Genomic DNA, 20,429 nt, shown 5'->3' with positions numbered 1-20,429 from the left:
CCTACTGGAAGTCGGGATCAGGGGCTGTCAGAAGGGAAGTCACGGTGGCTTCCACAGCCCACATCTCAGCACAGCCCAGGCCTCTCACACCCCCTGCTCTCTCTGGCCACCAGTCCAGCCATGGCCCTGGGGGCAGGGCTGGCTCCTCTCAGAGAGCTGGGTCAATATTTGTTGACTGACTGACTGACTGACTCAGCGTGAATGCCCCCGCCCGCCAAGCACTGAGGTATGTTCTGCTGGGCCAGGCAGGCACAGGGATTGAGTTACAGTGGCGATGGGCAGAGCCGGGCCCCATGCCAAGCCCAGCACTGCCCACAGGCAGGGTGAAGGCAGGAGCAGTTTCCAGCAGGTAGGCTGGGTGGGGAGGAGACTCCCGGGGCCAAGGTGGGAGGGCTGCTCCGAATCAGGAGTGTACCACGTGGGGTCACTGGGCTCAGGGTTGCCCAGGGGCCCGGCAGAGCTGGGGAGGCAGCGGAGCTGGCCAGCAGGTGAGAACACTGGCCGGGGCAGGGAGGCTGCAACCAGAGCAGCTCTCGGTGGAGCGGGGTCGGGGCGGGGGTGGGAGGGGGGAGAAAGTGGCAGATTTTCTGCAGGATGGGGGTGTCTGTCTCCCAGAGTCCATACCCTGGGGGCCCCGGGCCTTCCCCCCTCCTCCTACTCCAGCAGGCAGCACCCCTCCTCGCTTCCTGGAAGTCAGGGAAACTGACCTGGGAGTCCGCCCCTTCACAGGTGCCTCAGGAGGAGGAAGTTCACACCCCAGGGAGACAAGGGGCAGCAGAGCCAGAGGAGGCTCTGGGTAAAGACGGGGCAGGGGCGGGGGGGGGATGGGGGCAGGGGTAAGGGCGGGATGAGGGGACCCCGAGGAGAGAAGGGGGCACCTGAACAGTAGGAGAACCCAGGGGACAGATAGGGGCGTCTGGAGGGAGAAGCATACACAGTGGGGCGGGGGAGTCACGAGAGAAGGGGGCGTGGAGGGTGGTGGGGGCACCCAGGGAAGGAGGGGGCACCAGGAGAGAAGAGCAAGTCAGAGGAGGAGCTGGGCGTCTGAGAGAGAACCAGGGCCATGGGGGGACAGAGTGAGCCCCCAGGGAAGAGAAAGGGGCTTCCAGCAGGAGAGGGCACCGGGCAGGTGATGGAAGGGGAAGAGGGGACATGCTTGGGTGCGAGAGCCTGTGGGTCTGAAGGGTGCCCTGGGGAGGAAGGGACCGCCTGGGGGAAGAAGAAGAGGGTGCTGGGGGAGAGGGCCCCCACCCTTTGAGCACCCCTTCTCCACCCCCCAGCACCCACGTGGAAGACAGGTGGCATGGGATGAGGCCTCGGGCCCCAGGAGCCTGAGAATGTGACTCCCCAGGCTAGCATTGGATATCGGGGCACCCCACAGTGAAACCAGCCCAGTCCCAACTTTCTCCCCACAGGGTGACCCCTGGTGACCCCTTTCTCCCCTGGTGACCCCTCTGCTGAGCCAGCCAGGCTTCCTGTCCCTCTGTCACTGCTTCCCAGTTACAGCTCCTGGTCTCTCCCCCTCAACACTGCCTGCCTGTGCCCTGGTCGCTGTCAGCAGTCACTGCTTCTGCCCGTCACCGCCGAATGTCACTATGCCTGTCACTTGACCTCACTGCGTGTTTCCCTTTGCTTGAGACCACCATTACACGGTCACACGTCTGCCCGTCACTCCCGGCACTGCCACAGCAGTTCTGGGGCAGTGAGAGCGCACGGTGACTCCATCCACCTCCCCCTCCGCAGTCAAGGGCTGAAGGACCTTCAGGGTGTCAGGCAGGGGGAGCTGGCAGTAAATGGGAAGCCCCTGGCCCCGGAATCCTGTGCTCTAGTGAGGGAGACCAGGCCATGAGCACTCGGGGACTCCAGCTCGGGTTGAGGAGGCAGCGCTAGCCCCACAGGAACCCCCTTCCCACTCCCGCCACCCGCCTTCCCCTGGGCGGCTCCTTCCTCCACCCCTCCCCGCCCCACACACATCCATGACCGCCTTGGCCCTCTTTGAGAGGATTGATTGTTTCCCGGTGTGAGCTCACCAGGGCCTGGGTCCGGCCCGGATAAAGACCTAAGGGATGTGGGCCGCTCTCGGTGGCCCCCGTCACACTATGCCTCTGATTCTGTAACTCTATCTCCCCTGCCACTTCCTTTCCCCTGGTCATGCAGAGTCAAGAGGCAAAGCAGCAGCAAGAAGGAAAAGTTGCAGTTGGTGGGATTTAGAGGTCAAAAGAACTTCCACCAGTGAAGCAATGACCAAATCTCAGGCAGGGGATTCTGAAGGAGGGGTGCAGGGAAGCCTGAGGTCATTGAGAATCACCTGCAGACATGCAACAAAATCCAGAGCTCCCTTCTTCCCCAGATCCTTCTCATTCCCCTCCTCTCTCCTGGGCACACTCTTATGGAGCACAACAAAGTTGCTGTTTGGAGAGCCAATGGCTGTTTGCAGTCTGTTTGCAAGGCTTGTTTGTAAGCATTCAGCTGTGTATCAAGAATGTGAGAGTGTTTGGGCCTGATTTACCCAAGCTGCTTGTGTTGGCTAAGCCTATCACTTGTTGCAGTGTCTGTCACCTTCTTCAGAGTCAGGCTGTACGTTCAGAGTCTGTCCTGGGTTTGCAGAATCTTCATCTACCCTGCCAAGCCTCTTTCTATCCTAAGCCTGTTTGGAGAATCTGAGTCTTTTTAAACACTCTGTCCCTCTTTCCTCATGGACAAGATACTTTTTTTTTTTTTAATTGCAAAAGCTACCCTGCATGCAAACCTCTCCCTGTCTACAGAGCTGGTCTTACATCCCTGGCTGGGACATCTCTTTCTGCTTAAAGACACTATCCTTGTTTTCAAAGATTTGTCTGTTTTCAGCACCTGTCCGAGTCAGCAGAACCTGTTCCCTTGGCAGGAAGTATCTCTGTCTCTAGACTGTGTCCCTGCTCGCAGAGTCTTTTCCTCTTTCAGAGCCAGGTTCTGTCTGCAGAACCTGAGCCCTGTTTGTACGGTCTGGGGTGTTTTTCAGGGCCTTTGCCTATTTGCATGGCCTATCTGAACTTGCCTGGATAGGAACTCTGTCTGCAGGCTTTACTCCTACAGAGTTCTCAGCACCAGGGGGCACTGTGTCTGTGAACACCTCTGTCTTTCTGTAGAGCCCATCCCTGTTGGCAGAGCCCATGTCAGTCTGCACGGTCTATTCCTAATAATTGCATGTGAACTTTTTAACAGGACCTGTTCCTATTCATGGAGTCTTTATCTGTTTCTAGAACTTATCCTTTTCTAAAGCCTGTCCCTGTTTGCAGAACCTGGGCTCTCTATAGAACCCAGCCCTGTTTCAATATCGCCCACGTCTGGAGCATCTGTGCTGGACCACAGAGCTGATTTCCCAGCTGGCTCCTTTCTAAAGACGTCACTGTTAACAGAGGCTGTCTGTTTGCAGAGCCTGAGTGGGCTTGCAAGACCTCTCCCTGTCTGCCAAGACTCTGTCTCTAGCGGCCTTGTCTACAGAGCCTGTGTCTTTTCACAGAGCCTAAGTCTCTCAGCAGAGCTCATGACTGCTTGCCCAGTCTGTTTCCCTCTCCCTGTGTGCAGGATTTAAGGCTGTTTCCCACAGCTGTCCCTACATGCTGAGCCTGACCATGCCTAGACAGCTTTGGCCTGTTTCAGAGTTGCCTCTGTCTGAGAAGCACATCTCTGACTGGTAACTCTGGGCCTGTTTGCAGCCTTGCCTATCTGTGTGCCTGTTCATATCTGCAGAGTCTGTCCTTTCTGCAAAAAGTCCCTGTCTTAAGAGTTCATCCCCATCCACAAAGATTTGCAAAGCCTTTCCCATTTCTGAAAAGCTCCTCCATACCAGCAGAACCCAGGACTGTTCGTAGAGCCTTTCTCAGCATTCACAAGCCTTTACTTGTTTGCCCAGCCTGTCTGAATTTCCCCAGGTACAGTCTGTGTCTCTTCACACAGGTTGTCCTTTCAAAGGTGGTGTCTGTCGACAGAACTCATCTTTCTCAGGAGAACCTGTGCCTGTTCCATCCCTTTCTTGGGTCTCAGGAAGCTGTCCCTGTTTGCAGAGCCTGTGCTTTTACATAGAGCCTTTTCTCTGCAGGTGCTGTGTCTCTTTGCACAGCCACCTTCCAGGTGTCTGAAAGACCTTCGCTTATTTGCCTTGTGTGCAGAGCCTATCTTGCCTACAGGATTCTGTCTTACTTCAAGAGCTGTGTCCCTGTTGGCAGAGCCTGTCCCTGCCCGCAGCACCTGTCGTTACTGAGCAGAGCCCTTGCCCTCTGCAAGCCTATCACCATCCACAGTGTCTATCTCTGGCTGCAGATCCTACATCTGTCTGTTTTGAACTGTCTGTTGGCAGAGGTGGTCCATAGACTCAAAGCCTATAGTTGTCTACCAAGCTCAGCCTTTTTCCAAGAGTGCAAACACAGACCACAAGCTAGGTCCCTGTTTGCAAAGCCTCTGTGCTGACATCTTCAGTACCTGTCCTGGTTTTCTGGCACTTGTGTTTATGCAGCCCTCATCATAAGGGGCACAGGCCATGATGAAGGGGCTTTGGAGAGCTGTGGGTGGGGAGAGCTCCTGCCTGGAGCCCAGAGGAGCAGGGGGTGACCCGGGCCTGAGGACTCCAGCTCCTGTTTCCTCTCTCACTCCCTCCTGATCTAGGATGGACACCAGGAGGGGCCTCCCTAACACTGAGAGTCACAGGGGCCTCCACATATGGATCATTGAGGTGAGCAGCACAACCAAGCAGAAGAGCTGGTGGCAGAGAGAATGTTCGGGTCTCTGAGACTAGCCTTCTCCCACCCCAGAGGGTCATGGTTGCGGGGAGGGGCTCTCCTGAGTCCTCACGGGGCACCCTCCTCTCCCAGAACATGCAGATGGTGCCAGTCCCCGAGCCGGCTTATGGGAACTTCTTCAGGAAGCACTGCTATGTTGTTCTGCACGTGAGCACTTGAGCCTTTTGGGGGACTGGGCAGGGGGAGGGGCACAGCCCACTGGGGGCTCTGATGATGCAGATTAAGCTCCACCCTGGGAAGAGGCAGGCTGGGAGCCCAAGAATCGCATCCCACAAGGAGGCTGCTGCTGCCATGAGGCATGTTTACCCTTCCCTCCTCATTCTCCCTCTCACCTGTGGAAGTACCTGACCAGTCTCCCCACAGCCCTTGCTTTCTCCTCCACCTTGGGCCCCAGCCTCCCCACCCACCCACCCCTGGGACCTCAGCCCCATACCACACACACACAGACTCTTGGGCCCTAGGTCCCCCAGAGCCTGAAGGCCACGCCGAGGGTGCCCAAAGACCTGCACTACTGGATCGGCAAGTTGGCGGGAGCGGGGGCGCAGGGCGCGCCGGGCTCCTTCCTGCAGCACCCGAAAGAGGCGCTGGGTGGCGCCGCCGTGCAGCACCGCGAGGTGCAAGGCCACGAGTCCGCCTGTTTTCGAAGCTACTTCCGCTCGGGAATCATGTGAGTGAGAAGGGCAGGGGGCTGAAAGGGCCAGAAGCTGCGGGGTGGCTGGCAGCCGGGGCAACTGGCCTCCTCATCACCGTGTGTGGGGTGTGTCGGGGTGTTTTTGGGTTTTTTATATATATAGAAATCATACCACACAACCTACCCATATAAAATACACAATTCAGTATTTATAGTATATCCACAGACTTGTGTGATCCATCACCACAGTTTTAGAACATTTTCCTCACCCCCGGAAGAATATCCCTACCCTTTACATCACTCCCCACTTCCTCCCATCCCCCTCCCTCCGTCTATTTAGATTTATCTCTTCTGGACATTTTACTTAAATAGAATTAGACAATACCATGGGTGCCTATACCACATTTTATTTGTTTTCATCACTTAATGGATATTTGGCTTGTTTCTACTTTTTAGCTGTTACGGGTAATACTGTTGTGAACATTGGTATACAGGTTTGGGCTAGTTTTTGCCCCCATTTTTATTGAGATATACAGTACTGTATCAGTTTAAGGTGTACAGCATAATGGCTTTACTTGCATATATCGTGAAATGATTACTGCAATAAGTTTACTCACCATCCATTATTGTTTATAAATCTTTGTGTGGACATTTGTTTTTCATTTCTCTTGGGTGTATACCCAGGAGTGGATCCCAGTTTTGTTTTGAGTTCGCTTTTGTGTTACCATGCCCAGTATAAATATGTCTTTTGTTGTAAATTGCTTCAAATATGTTTTTAATTACCAAATGCATTGAACCATAGGAAACTGCCAGTATTTGATCATTCTGTTGAGCCAAATACATGTAAATACTGTGTACATAAATGTATGCACACATGTATACACGTACATGCAGAAAACATGCCAGCCCATATATGTCGACCTACCGGTGGGCACACATCAGTGAGTATTCATGTCCACCTACACACACATACACAGTTATGTGAATTCCACACATACACATCTCACACAGATATAGATACACATACCCACATGCATACATGCATATGTCCACATATCTACACATGGATAAGCACATGCACAGTCCTGCCCCCATATGCTTGCACACACGTGTTCATACATGTTAAACAGGCACATGTGTGTCCCCACATGTGTGCGTGCCCATGTTCGTGTCTGCACTCACTGCCACTCGTGGCGGTCTGTGGTCTCATGTGGGACCCTGTGCTCTCCTCAGCTACAGGAAGGGAGGCCTGGCCTCTGCCCGCAAGCATGTAGAGACCAACGTGTACAACATCCAGCGACTGCTGCACATCCAAGGGGGGAAGCACGTGTCGGCCACTGAGGTGAGAGCTGCGAGGGATGCCACCTGACCTTGAATTCAGCTGGACTGCATGCCCTGGAGTGTCGGGAGGTGTGGGAGGGCGGTGGGGCAGTGAGAGGAACGTGGGCGGTCAGCATTCCCCAATGGCCCATCCTGATGAAGAGAGAGAAGGCAGAGCCCGGCTTCCAGCCCCACCTCCGCCGTGTCTCCTCTGACCCTTAGTCTCCTCGTCTGTCCCGGAGCACATTAAGACCTAGGACAGTGAGGCGGATGAGATGATGCACCTGGGTGGCCCTGGTAAGCAGCACCATGAGAGAGAGGATGATCTGGGGAGGTGCACGGCCCCACACTCTCATACAGATCATCACTGCCACCCACAGACACACACAGCCTCTCCCACTGCTACCCCAGAGCCACTCGGCCTATTGAGAGCCTTTGTGCAAAGTAGACCTGAGTGCTCCTTACTTCCGTCAGGATATTGATGGAAAATACTGATCTTGTGAGAACAAGATGGCCTCCTGCCATCCAGTGTGATGAACAGTCAGGAGTCTGACAACTGCAATATGAATGGCGCCCCCGAATTGTGCACGTTACTGTCTACGCAGTTCCGGGACTCACAGACAGTCCCGCCCAGGCTCATGCAGGGTCACCCACTGATTCAGTGACCGAACATCTGGTTCATGCAAGGCCACCATGCAGCCTGAGGTTTTGCCTGTTAGCCTGCCATGATTATTCAGAGCCTCCACTCTTACTCTCAAAAGTGCCTCTGTTGGGGTGATAATTGCCCTCAGCCCCAGATCACACTGTCTCCTACACAGGCACACGAGCACTGTCACCCAGGAGCACACACAGCTACACACATGGAGAAACGGATGTGTGAGCCCCACTTGTATCCATATGTCCACGTACACGTGCACTGCTGTGGACACGCGCCGACAAGTGTCAGATTCAGTCACGGACACCCTGTGAAAGGAAGCATATTGTAGTCACAGACACCCAGAGACCCACCCAGCCACACCCACACAGTGACCCTCGAGGTCTCACATGCTTACACCGATGCGTGTCTACACGCAGCTCACACCTACACCACACACACCACACTCATACATACCGCTAGCTGCACACAAGTGACACACCTGAGCTTTGCTCACATGGGCTGGCTGCGGGCCCTTCCCGGGGTCCAGGCAGTACGACCCCCCGTCTCCTCCCTGACCCTGGCCCTCGCAGGTGGAGCTCTCCTGGCACAGCTTCAACAAGAGTGATGTCTTCCTGCTGGACCTGGGGAGGATGATGATCCAGTGGAATGGGCCCAAGGCCAGCGCAGCCAAGAAGGCACGGGTCAGTGTCCACCCCAGGAACGAAGAGCTGCAGGGCTTGGGGGGAGGGATGGTCCTCCATGGGCCCATCCTCCAGCCACCCCAAGAAGTGGACATGGCTCTCCGCCCAAGAAGTGGAGAAGCACCTACAAGCTGAGTCCAGATTCCGCACTGGGGGTACCCCTGGATGCCAGGATCAGGGGGTACCTCCCCAGGCCCCCCACCTCTGGGAGCTGAGCAATGACAGGAAGGGTCTGGGCTGGAATGTCTGAGAGGTGAAGGGGGCATGCTGGGGAGGCCCTGACTTCCAGCTCTGGTCCCGCAGGGCCTGTTCCTGACCCACAGCCTCCGGGACAGGGAGCGTGGTGGTCGTGCACAGGTCAGTGTGGTAGATGATGAGGCTGAAGCCACTGACCTCATGAAGATCATGGAAGCTGTGCTGGGCCGCAGAGTGGGCAACCTGCATGCAGCCATGCCCAGCAAGAGGATGAGTGAGCTGCAGAAGGCCAATGTCCACCTCTACCAGTGAGCAGACCTTGGGAGTGGATAGGGTGGGTGTGTCCATCGTTACTGCAGTAACATGGTGCCTCTAGGAACGCCTCTAGGAAAGGCTCTTGGCTGTCTGGAGCAGGCCATGAGGCACCTTAGACTCAGCCTGTACTCTTGCATGGCTACCTTCCTGAGAAACTCATTGTATAGACAAGGCTACTGAGGCCCTGAAAAGGCCAGGGCACTGCCTAAGGCCTCACAGCAAGGCTGCAGAGAACCTAGCCCCCAAGCCTTCTGCCTCTGGAGGCAGGAGGGGCAGTGGCAGCTGGAGTAGAGCCAGGCCAGGAAGGGGCTAAGCTGCCCACATCTGCATGCCTGTCCCCTAGAATCTGCCAGAAGAGCAAGGATCTGGTGGTCCAAGAGTTGTCGACCTGCCCATTGACCCAAGACCTACTTCAGGAGGAGGTGAGGCAGGCTTGGTCCCAGCCATCCCCACCCACTCCGTAACTCCAGCCCGGTCCAGACCACATGCTGACCAGCTCCACTTCTGATCCCAGAACTGCTACATGCTGGACCAGGGCGGCTTCAAGATCTACATATGGCAGGGACGCCTGGCCAGCCTCCAGGAGAAAGGGGCTGCCTTTACAAGGGCTCTGGTGAGGCTGGGGGCCCTGTCTCAGAGGGTCATTGTGCTGCCCTGGGGTCTGAGGATGGGAGATATCTGTGTCTTGGGGTCTAAAGGGAGGGGTAGTCCTGCCCTGGGGCCAGGAGGGGGATACCTCTTGCCCTTGGAGCCCTGTCTGATGGAGGAAACTATAACCCGGTCCCGGGGTCCAAGTCTGGAGACCCACTGCCCTATCTGAGGGAGGAGACACACTCTGACCAAAGATCCCAGGGAAACACACGCCCCCTCTCTGGGGTGCCTCAGGCTTGTGGTACCCTGGAGGCCCTGGCAGGGAAAGACCAGAGAGCATCCAGGAAGCCATGTGTAAAAGGGAGCGTGGGGGACCTACCTTGAGGTCTGAGGATTCTCCAGCACTGGGCCCGCCTTCTGTTCCAGGAGGGGAGGCAGGGTTCTGCCTGGGGTCTGAGGGCAGTCACAGCCGGCCCTTCCGGAGGCCCGGAGTAAGGGGAACCTGCATGTCCTCGAGGACCTAGGGGAAGTCGGTAGTGTCGGAGCCAACTCCTTATGCGGGTCACGAGCTCAGTTAACTAACGCTGCTCAGTGCACAGCTGGCCCCGCGGGTCCCGCAGGGGAGAGTGGAGCAGTGGGCCCCTGGGCCACACGCCTCACCCAACTCCCGCCCCAGAGCTTCATCCAGGCCAAGGGCTACCCGAGCTACACCAGCGTGGAGGTGATGGACGACGGCGCTGAGTCAGCCGGGTTCAAGCAGCTCTTCCGATCGTGGTCTGGGCAGCAGCGCAAGAAAAAGAACCTTAGCGGGATGGAGAGGGCGTGGCCAGAGAGGGGGCGGAGCTCCGAGCTGCAGTGGGCGGGGCAGGGCCCAGACTATCCCAGAGAAGAGTGAGGGGTGTGGCTGGAGGGGGCTTTTTGCGTGAGGGGTGGGGCAAGACTCCCTCTGTCCCACCCTCAGGTAAACTGCTTCAGGTGAAGCTAGACGTGGGCAAGCTGCACAGCCAGCCTGAGCTAGCCGCCCAGCTCAGGATGGTGGACGACGCTTCTGGGAGCGTACAGGTGAGGGGCACTGGCTTGGCTGGGTGAAGATGTCTTCAGGTGAACCATGTGGCTGCTAAAGAGTCGCAGGTATGCCCTGGTGCACGTCCGCACAGAATCAGGGACCCTCGGGGACATGTGTACATATACCCACGCTGCCCCTGAGCCAGCTCATACTGTGTGTGACAGTATTGTCACACACAACAATGGCCACTTGCTGGTGACGCTCATGGCACTCAGCACAGTAACATCTGGACAATTAATTGTGCGTTTTTGTCGTATGTTTGACACAACCATACTTATTATAGACACATACACCTTTGTCATTGCACTTATTCACAGCTAGGTACACAGTTGCAAACATGCAGCTGTACAAACTCTGCATCACACACGATCACACCCCCACACATCCAGCCTTCAACACAGTCACACCCTGGGCTCAGACAGATGTCCTGGGAGATGCAGGGTTTGGGGGCTACTTCCAGGCTCTGTACAGGGCAGGGTTGCCTCTTGACTTACTGGGTCACCCCTGGTCAGGGCCCTTAATTTCTTCAGGATTCAGTATTTTAGAAGACTCATTTTTTTAATTTACAAAATGGGACTAGATCTGTGGCCCCACCTGGACCCCAGGCTGGTGTGGGGGTGCTGTGAGATGATGGGAACAGGACAGCTGGCCCTGTTTGAGGGGGTGCTAGTTCTCAAGGTTGGCCAAGGTCAGAGAAAATACTGTTTCTCCAAGGTTCCCTCCAACTTTTGCCCTGATATGGACAGACAGTGGCAATAAGTGGGGAAGAGGCTGAAAATAGGAGGACGAGGAGCAGGGAGAGACGATGATAGGTTGGAGGACAGGGAGAGACTGAGGGAGAGGGGGGAGAAGACAGAGGAAGAAGACAGAAGCTAGAGGGAGGAGGGGATAGGGCAGAGCCGGAGGGGTGAAGGCCCAGGAGAGGAGAAAGGGCATCAGGGAGAGGTGGGGTACCCGGGGAGAGATGGGCAGCCAGGAGAGAGAAAAGGAGAAACAGGAAAATAGAGATAAGGGCAAGGAAGGCAGGAAGGAGGGGTCTGTAGGCCAGACTCCAAGTACCAAGGCAGGGAGTAGACCCACCCACCCCAGCAGTTGGGGGACAGGCAGCCAGGGGGAGGGCCCAAGCCAGGAGGCCTGGCTGCCAGGTGAGTGCAGCTCCTGGAGGCACGGGATGGGAGTCAGCCTGTTCTGCAAGAAGCAGGATGCTGGGTGCTCTGGTCTTTTCCAGAGACTGCTGTCAGGCCTCAGAATGCCCTGATATTGTTTCTTACTACATCAAAGTGAGCACTGTTACCCCCATTTTACAGGCGGGAAAAGATTCACACTTGACAGATTCACTTCACAGGTGAATCTCAGCGTGGACTCACTGCCCATGTGGGTGACCAGGATTCGACCGGGGTCTCCCTGGCTTGGCTCCCCACAGGAAAAAGAAATCACGCTAAGTGTGATGGACTGTTTCTCTTTCCGTCTTAAAACAGGCTTTGCTTTTCTAAATGACACTTGAGAACAGGAAAATTTTCCAAGAACCCCTGGGCCTTGCTTCCGCCCAGCTTCTGCTCCCCTGGCCTGAGCAGCGAGCAGCCGTGCAGAACCTGTCTGGCCCTCGTCCGGCTGTGGCTGGCGGGCTTAGGCTGGGGTGGCCTGAAGCAGCCGGGGCAGCCTCTGGAGTCCTCCCTACTTGTTTGTCGCAGGTGCTCCACACCAACTCAGAGTTCTGGCTGCGAGCAGCCTGGTGCAGATGTAGGCCCCAGGGGTCCGTGGGGGGAGCACAGCGCCTGGGGTGGGTGCGCACCTCGGGGGGAGCCCCTTGCTGCACAGGTGTGGCTGGCCTCTGGCTGCGGAGAGCTTCCTGGCTGGACAGGTGGGTGGGCTGGTTTAGGTGGAGGTACCGCCCGTGCCTGTCGGTCCCCTGTTCCCCAGGTATGGTGCATCCAGGGCTCATGCAGGCGGCCTGTGGACCCCAAGCGTCACGGACAGTTGTGCGCCGGCTGCTGCTACCTTGTCCTGTACCCCCACCAGAGGGTGGGCCTCGTCCAGCACGTCCTGTACCCGTGGCAGGTGTGCCGGCCTGAGTCAGGTGGCGGGCACCCTCCAGCCCTGAAGCTGAGGGGCCGAGGACGGGGCCTGCGACCTGCACTGGGCCCTCACCACTCCCACCCACAGGGCCTCCGGACCACGGCCCACGAGATCCGCGCCCTGAGGGGCAACGCTGAGGAGCTGGACCTGTGGTACCGTGGCGCCCTGGTGCAGGAGCACGTGACCATGGGCAGCGAGCCCCCCCACTTCCTCGCCATCTTCCAGGGCCAGCTCGTGATCTTCCAGGTAGGGCTCACCTCGCTGCTGCCGCCACGGCCTCCCCACTCCACGCTGTGCCCGTGGCCTTTCCATGCCCGGGCTGAGCACCTCCTCTGCAGGCCAGGGGCCAGCCTACCGCCCCTCAGCTTCCTGGTGTTTCTCTGAGGCCCAGGCGCTCCGAGGGTGACCCCTGCCTGCCCCAGTTTCCTCCCCCGTCCCCAGAGCCAACCACAGAACAGGGGCGCAGTGAGGAAGCCGAACAGAAGGGGAGCCGGGGCCTTGTCCGGGGCCACACACAGACCCAGCTGCTCCCCACTTTCCACATTTAAGGCCTGGGGGATCCTTGCTCTGACCCCTCCGAGATGGGGTGAGGGACCCATTTAGAAAGGCCCTGGTCCTCTATTCCAGATTGAGGAGATTTTCCCACTACACACTCACAGGGTCCAGAAAACAGAGGCAGCTTTAAGAGGGGGGCCCTGGGTGCCAAGGCAGTGCAGCCCCCACTGGGAGAGGGAGGCAGCCCAGGAGCCCTTACCTCAGCCTGAGGCCCAGTCCTCTCGTAGGGGTGCCCCAGCCACAGCATGAAGGGGCACCCGGCACCCGCCGTCAGCCTCTTCCACATCCAAGGCACCGACAGCTACAACACCCGGACTGTGGAGGTGCCAGCCCGCGCCTCAGCCCTCAACTCCAACGACGTCTTCCTGCTGGTGACAGCCAACCTCTGCTACCTCTGGTTTGGAAAGGTAGCCCACGCCCGGGGCAGGGGCCCCAGCCCAGGGAAGTCCACTCCTCAGCGGAGGCTGACTGCAGGCCCAGCCTTGGACAGGCCAGGAGGGAGGCGGCAGAGAGCCGCCTATGCTTTCTGGAACCTGGGGGAAGTTATAACGTGACAGGTGGACAGGGCCATCCACAGGTCAGAGCCAGGCCAGGCCCGGGCCACCTCCCCTCCTTCTGGCCTCGTTCAGGGACCACGTCCCTCCCCAAGTGTCTTGGGGATCTTCAGCTGAGCTTCAGCATAAAACCTGAATGATCTGCAAGTCTAGAGGTCCCATCCTGTGCTCCAACCTGGAGAGGGTCCCTGGGACCTTGATCTCCTGAGGAGACAGAAGCCAGGGGCGGGGGTGCAGGGAGGAAGGGAGACACTTCTTCACGTGTGCTCGGCCACGAGCCGAGGCCTCCCTTGACTCCCGCTCCCGGGCCCCCATTAGCGGGGGATGAGGAGCTGGAGGTGAGGCCCTCTCCCGCTGCAGGACCTGACCCAGCTTCCTGCCTTCCAGGGCTGCAGCGGTGACCAGCGTGAGATGGCACGGACAGTGGTCACCATCATCTCCAGGGAAGACATGGAGATAGTGCTGGAGGGTCAGGAGCCTCCCGACTTCTGGGAGGCTCTGGGGGGCCGGGCGCCCTACCCCAGCAACAAGAGGTGACAAGGCTGGGAAGAGGGGAGGAAACTGAGGCCCAAGAGGGTGGGTGATTGGTTACGGATCACACAGGAAACTAGACAGAGCCCAGGATCCCACCGCAGCCTTCCCTCCCCACTGACTTGTAGCGGGAAGATGCTGGGGAGAGCGATGCAGTGGCGCCCTCTGCTGGATAAATGTGCTCCCTGCACGGTCCCGTCCTGGACCCTCCTGTCCGCAGAGGGCCCGAGGGCAAAGCGAGCGCCCCCCAACCCTGCACTTCCCACAGGTGGTGTCCCCAGGGTACTGGGACATATGGGGAAACAGCGTGTGAGCAGTGTGCCAGAATAGTGTGCGTGTGGCGTGTAAATGGGCAAGGAAGGGCAGAGTGAGGTCTCTCAGGGCTCTGGAGGCAGAGTGCCAGTCTCTCTGTCTGCAGGACCTGGCTATTCCCCCACGTGTCTCCTGAGCGCCTACATTCTGCAGTCCCTTCTCTCAGTCTGGGTTCCCTCCTCCTACTCCTCCCACCTTCAGCCTGAGGCGCAGCTCCTGGGCTCCCGGCCTGGGGTGGGGCAGCAGGACTCCCCCTGGGCCCTCCCTGCCCTCCCGCCCTCCACGCTCAGCCCGCTGCCCTCTCCTTTCCGGTGCTCCTTCCCCGGGAAGTTCATGGGGCAGCTTGTGCTTTGGCTGCCTGTGGGTAGACAGATCACCTAGCTTCCTCCACTGACACACGGAGGCCTGAAGAAGGGCAGGCGTTTTGGGAATGGACCCTGGGACGGGGGAGCTCAGAGGAGGGCCAGGGCCTCCTGCCCCAGGAGGCGTCGTGTCCCAGCCCCGGAGGGGTGGTGGAGGGGTGATGTGCGGAGGGCTGGCTTGGCCCATGCTGCCAGAGGCCCCGGGGGCCCCTCACAGCCTTGTGCCATGCTGGCCAGGCCCCCTGAGGACGTGTGCGACTTCCAGCCACGACTGTTTGAGTGCTCCTGCCAGGCGGGGCCCCTGGTCCTCACAGAAGTAGTGTTCTTCAGCCAAGAGAACCTGGACAAGTATGACGTCATGCTGCTGGACGCCTGGCAGGAGGTGCGGTCACCTGGGTGCCCGGGGGGGGGTGTGAGTGGGATGGGTCTGCGCCTGTCTAACTGGGGGAGAGTGTGTGTGGCTTCGTGTTTCTGGCCACGTGACTGCATATAAGGCTGCGGGTGAGAGTACCTGTGACACTGAGACCCTGAGACCCCGAGGACTGTGACCCTGAGGCTGTGGGTGAGACACCAGGGGTGACTCTGTCCCGGGGAGCCCGTGGGAGACTGGCTGTGTGTCCAGGACTCACATGCGGTGGAGCTGGGTGCAAGGTACCTGTGTGCCTTCCGACCGCGGGAGTCCAGGCAACCAAGCGCCTGTGGCTGACGTGGCTGTGCTGAGTGGGTGTCCATAAAGTGACTGCGTGTGTGTCCGTATGTGTGTGTAGTGGCCATAAAGGGGTTGTCTGTGTGTATATGTATCTGTGTGTTTGTCCATAAAGTGATTGTGTGTGTGTGTGTGTGTGTGTAGTGGCCCTAAAGTGACTGTCTGTGTATATGAAGAGGTAGCAAGAATACACAGAAGAACTGTACAAAAAAGAGCTTCATGACCCAGATAATCATGATGGTGTGATCATTCACCTACAGCCAGACATCCTGGAATGGGAAGTCAAGTGGGCCTTAGAAAGCATCACTACAAACAAAGCTAGTGGAGGTGATGGAATTCCAGTTGAGCTATTTCAAATCCTGAAAGATGATGCTGTGAAAGTGCTGCACTCAATATGCCAGGAAATTTGGAAAACTCACCAGTGGTCACAGGACTGGAAAAGGTCAGTTTTCATTCCAATCTCAAAAAAAAGCAATGCCAAAGAATGCTCAAACTACCGCACAATTGCCCTCATCTCACACGCTAGTAAAGTAATGCTCAAAATTCTCCAAGCCAGGCTTCAGCAATACATGAACCGTGAACTTCCAGATGTTCAAGCTGGTTTTAGAAAAGGCAGAGGAACCAGAGATCAAATTGCCAACATCTGCTGCATCATGGAAAAAGCAAGAGAGTTCCAGAAAAACATCTACTTCTGCTTTATTGACTATGCCAAAGCCTTTGACTGTGTGGATCAAAATAAACTGTGGAAAATTCTGAAAGAAATGGGAATACCAGACCACCTGACCTGCCTCTTGAGAAATATGTATGCAGGTCAGGAAGCAACAGTTAGAACAGGGCATGGAACAACAGACTGGTTCCAAATAGGAAAAGGAGTACGTTAAGGCTGTATATTGTCACCCTGCTTATTTAACTTCTATGCAGAGTACATCATGAGAAACGCTGGGCTGGAAGAAGCACAAGCTGGAATCAAGATTGCTGGAAGAAATATCAATAACCTCAGCTATGCAGATGACACCACCCTTATGGCAGAACGTGAACAGGAACTAAAAAGCCTCTTGATGAAAGTGAAAGAGGAGAGTGAAAAAGTTGGCTTAAAGCTCAACATTCAGAAAACAAAGATAATGGCATCTGGTCCCATCACTTCATGGGAAATAGATGGGGAAACAGTGGAAACAGTGTCAGACTTTATTTTGGGGGCTCCAAAATCACTGCAGATGGTGACTGCAGCCATGAAATTAAAAGACGCTTACTCCTTGGAAGGAAAGTTATGACCAACCTAGATAGCATATTGAAAAGCAGAGACATTACTTTGCCAACAAAGGTCCATCTAGTCAAGGCTATGGTTTTCCCTGTGGTCATGTATGGATGTGAGAGTTGGACTGTGAAGAAGGCCGAGCGCTGAAGAATTGATGCTTTTGAACTGTGGTATTGGAGAAGACTCTTAAGAGTCCCTTGGACTGCAAGGAGATCCACCCAGTCCATCCTAAAGGAGATCAGTCCTGGGTGTTCATTGGAAGGACTGATGCTGAAGCTGAAACTCCAATACTTTGGCCACCTCATGCAAAGAGTTGACTCACTGGAAAAGACCCTGATGCTGAGAGGGATTGGAGGCAGGAGGAGAAGGGGACGACAGAGGATGAGATGGCTGGATGGCATCACTGACTCGATGGACGTGAGTCTGAGTGAACTCCGGGAGTTGGTGATGGACAGGGAGGCCTGGCGTGCTGTGATTCATGGGGTCGCAAAGAGTCGGACACGACTGAGCGACTGAACTGAACTGAACTGAACTGATCTGATGTGTATATGTATATGTATGTGGTGTCCATAAAGTGATTGTGTGTGTATATGTATGTGTGTGTAGTGGCCATAGAGTGATTGCTTATGTGTGTATATATATGTGTGTGTAGTGTCTTTGTGTACCTGCATTTGATCTCTATTTCCTCTCTGATCTTCATTATTTCCTTGCTGGTGCTGACTTTAGATTTTGTTCTTTTTCTAGTATTTGTAGGTACTAAGTTAGGCTGTTTGTTCCAGAGTTTTCTGGTTTTCTTGAGGCTGGCCTGCATCACCATGGATTTCCCTCCGAGGTCTGCTTTGGCTGCATCCCATAGGTTTTTGTATGGTTGTGTTTTCATTGTCATTTGTTGGTGTGCGTGCATTTGCCTGTGTTCAGGCAGCTGTGTGTAATGGCTGTGTGGTCAGGGAACTGGCTGTAAGTGGCCAGGCCAGCCAGGAGCAATGATGCTGTGCCAGAGAGACTGTGAAACTGGCTGATGGTATGGGTGCCTGAGTGAACGTATTCATGCGCCTAAGCAATCACGTCTCAGTGTGGCCGGATGCAGTGGTGTTTCCAGCCACTGTTTTCCAGGCTGTGCCATCCAGTATGACTGTGTTTAGGTGCAGCTGTGTCTGTGTGTGGGTGATTGTGTGTGGCTGTGATTTGCCCTCTGGCTGAGTGGTGATGGACAGCTGTGTCTATGTAGCTGTGGCCGTGTGTGTGTGTGTGTCTGGGACGCCGTGTGAGTGTGGCAGGGAGGCCTTTGGGCTCCCATCCCACTCAGAGCACAAGCAAAGCCCTGTGCCCAGCAGCCCTGATTCTCCCTCCCTCTCACTCTGCTCTGGCCACCATGTCTTTCCGGCTGCTCCTTGAGTGGGCCAGCATACTCAGGACCTTTGTGCTGCGTGTCTCCTCTGCTCAGAGCATCCCCCACCCCCACTCCCTCAGATCTTGGCTCAAATGTCATCTTTTCGGTAAGGCTTTCCCTGACTCAGTGACCGTGTCTACCACTTCATCACCACGACCACCACTCCTCTCCCTGCCTTGTTTTTCTCCATCTGATATTCTACATAATTTACTTATTTTTGTGCTTCCCCCAGCAAAATGAAAGCTCTGCTGGGCAGGGATTTTGTCTGTTTTTTCCATGGTTGAGTCCCTCATCCCAAGACAGTGCCTGGCACACCACTGGTACTCAGTAAATATGTGTGGATTGACTGCACACATGCATGCCTGCGAACCCCCTGGCATGTTTCCGGGTGTGTGGGTGTGTGGCCGGCCTGCTGGGTGGGTCTGGTTGGCTGGGATGTGTGTGGGGAGCTCTGAGACCACCTGATGGACAGGGCTGGGAGGGAAGAGGTCAGCTCCACCCACCGAAGGCCAGGCCCACTCTGGCCCAGATCTTCCTGTGGTTGGGGGCAGCTGCCAGCGAGTGGAAGCAGGAGGCTGTGGCCTGGGGCCAGGAGTACCTGAAGACCCACCCAGCAAGGAGGAGCCTGGCCACACCCATCGTGCTGGTCAAGCAGGGCCACGAGCCTCCCACCTTCACTGGATGGTTCTGCACCTGGGACCCCTACAAATGGAGTGTGAGTGACACCTGGACTCCCCCATCCCCACCCTAATCCATGAGGAGGGGGCCACCCTGATATACTGAGGGGGAGCCATCACCCTGCCCAGGGACCTCTGGTCTGTGGAGGGAACCTAATCCCTTTGTTGCCCCTCCGTCGAGCTCCCATCCTGATTCTTGCCCCTAGAACACCCAGTCCTATGAGGAGGTGGTGGAGGGTGACCTGGGAGCAGTTTCTACCATCTCTGAGATAACAGCCGTGAGTATTAGGGCCCCCCTTCCCTGGTGGCTCAGATAGTGAAGAATCTGCCTGCAATGCAGGAGACCTGGGTTCAGTCCCTGGGTAGGGAAGATGCCCTGGAGGAGGGCATGGCAACCCACTCCAGTAATCTTGCCTGGAGAATCCCCATGGACAGAAGAGCCTGGTAGGTCCAGGGGGTCCATGGGGTCACAAAGAGTTGGACCCAACTGAGCAACTAACGCACACACACACACACACTCATTGGTCTGGGCTGGCATGGCCCAGAGGCCAGAATGAGCAGGGAAGGAGCCAGGTGCCAGAAGGGGCAGGAATGGCGTTAGGGGCAAGAGGACCAGGCAGCTCAGTGCAGCCTCCCGAGGGAGCCTATCCCCCGCTTCCTGAGCCTGAGCCCCCTCTCCTGGCAGGAGATTGTCAACTTCCAGCTGTCCAGTTGGCCAGGCAATGACAGGGCAGGCCCGTTGGCCCTGCGGGCCCTCAAGAGCTCCGAGGACAGCTCCAAGAACTGGAGCTCGCTCTCGGAGCTAGGCCTTTGCGCGGGCACCGGTAGCTGGAGCACCGTCAGCAGCGCCAGCAGCAGCAGCTACCAGAGCAGCCCCCGATCCCTGGGCAGCCGGGGCCTGCCCCAGGAACAGCTGAGGCACCGGGCTGCCAAGGACCTGCCGGAGGGCGTGGACCCGGCCCACAAGGAGGTGAGTGCTCAGAACCCCTGCTGCTGCTAGTCCCCACACTCGTGCAGGGAAAGCTGAGCTGCAGGCACCCAGGGCATGACCCACAGGTGGTGGGCCGTGGGCGGCTGCCCTGGGAGATGAGTGTTCCAGATGGGGTGATGGGCAGAGAGACAAGGGAGAGGATGGCACATCTGGGTGGGTGGGACGGGGTTGTGGGCTCAGCTGACACCCTGCCTCTGCATCCACTCTCTCCTGCCCCTGCCCTGCCCCAGGCCTATCTCTCAGACTCTGATTTCCAAGATACCTTTGGGAAGTCCAAGGAGGAGTTCTACAGCATGGCCAAGTGGAGGCAGCAGCAGGAGAAGAAGCAGCTCGGCTTCTTCTGAACCCAGGCCCTGCCCTGCCAGTGCCACCCAGATGGCCCGGGGGTGGGCACCCACCTGCGGGCACCTCCCTACAAATACCTGAGCCTGAGGAGGCCCTCCTGGCACTCCCTCCTTGGAGACTCCTGGTCCCTAAAATAAAAGCCAGTGGCTCTGACAAGGTGTGGTGAGTCAGCTTTCAGGGCTGGGTCACTCAGGTCCGCCTCTTAGGGGAGTGGGCCTCTGGGAGTTGGGGAAAGGGGGCTGTGACATTCCAAAGCCTGAGCCCTCCATGCCCTCCACCTTGAGCAGGTTTGTTTCCTACTGGTCCATCCTGCCCAGGGGAAGACACTCCCCACCCCCACCTTGCTCCACTGTGAAGGTGGAGAGGAGAAGAGAATGAGGTGCTGGGGCTCCAGGACTCTGCAACACACATGCAGACGCATGTATGCACATGCACACACACGCA

General features: G+C 56.8%; 1 protein-coding gene across 1 annotated transcript; it reads left to right on the top strand.

The window, feature by feature from the left end:
* Window positions 1-334: 334 nt before the first annotated feature.
* VILL (villin like) lies at window positions 335-20,138 on the top strand. The gene is made up of 20 exons (XM_040246225.1): window positions 335-488; window positions 4,642-4,708; window positions 4,848-4,922; window positions 5,237-5,442; window positions 6,640-6,748; window positions 7,954-8,064; window positions 8,368-8,567; window positions 8,918-8,996; window positions 9,089-9,187; window positions 9,842-9,979; window positions 10,126-10,227; window positions 12,152-12,289; window positions 12,395-12,553; window positions 13,090-13,269; window positions 13,804-13,949; window positions 14,859-15,003; window positions 18,502-18,687; window positions 18,856-18,927; window positions 19,335-19,619; window positions 19,871-20,138. The coding sequence occupies exons 2-20, from the start codon at window positions 4,643-4,645 to the stop codon at window positions 19,982-19,984; spliced, it is 2,610 nt and encodes an 869-aa protein (XP_040102159.1). The 5' UTR covers window positions 335-488; window position 4,642; the 3' UTR covers window positions 19,985-20,138.
* Window positions 20,139-20,429: the final 291 nt, after the last annotated feature.

Source organism: Oryx dammah, unplaced genomic scaffold (assembly GCF_014754425.2).
Source record: "Oryx dammah isolate SB20612 unplaced genomic scaffold, SCBI_Odam_1.1 HiC_scaffold_9, whole genome shotgun sequence".
NCBI lineage: Eukaryota > Metazoa > Chordata > Mammalia > Artiodactyla > Bovidae > Oryx > Oryx dammah.
Note: the sequence above shows the minus strand (reverse complement) of the source record. Positions and strands in the feature narration are given on the sequence as shown.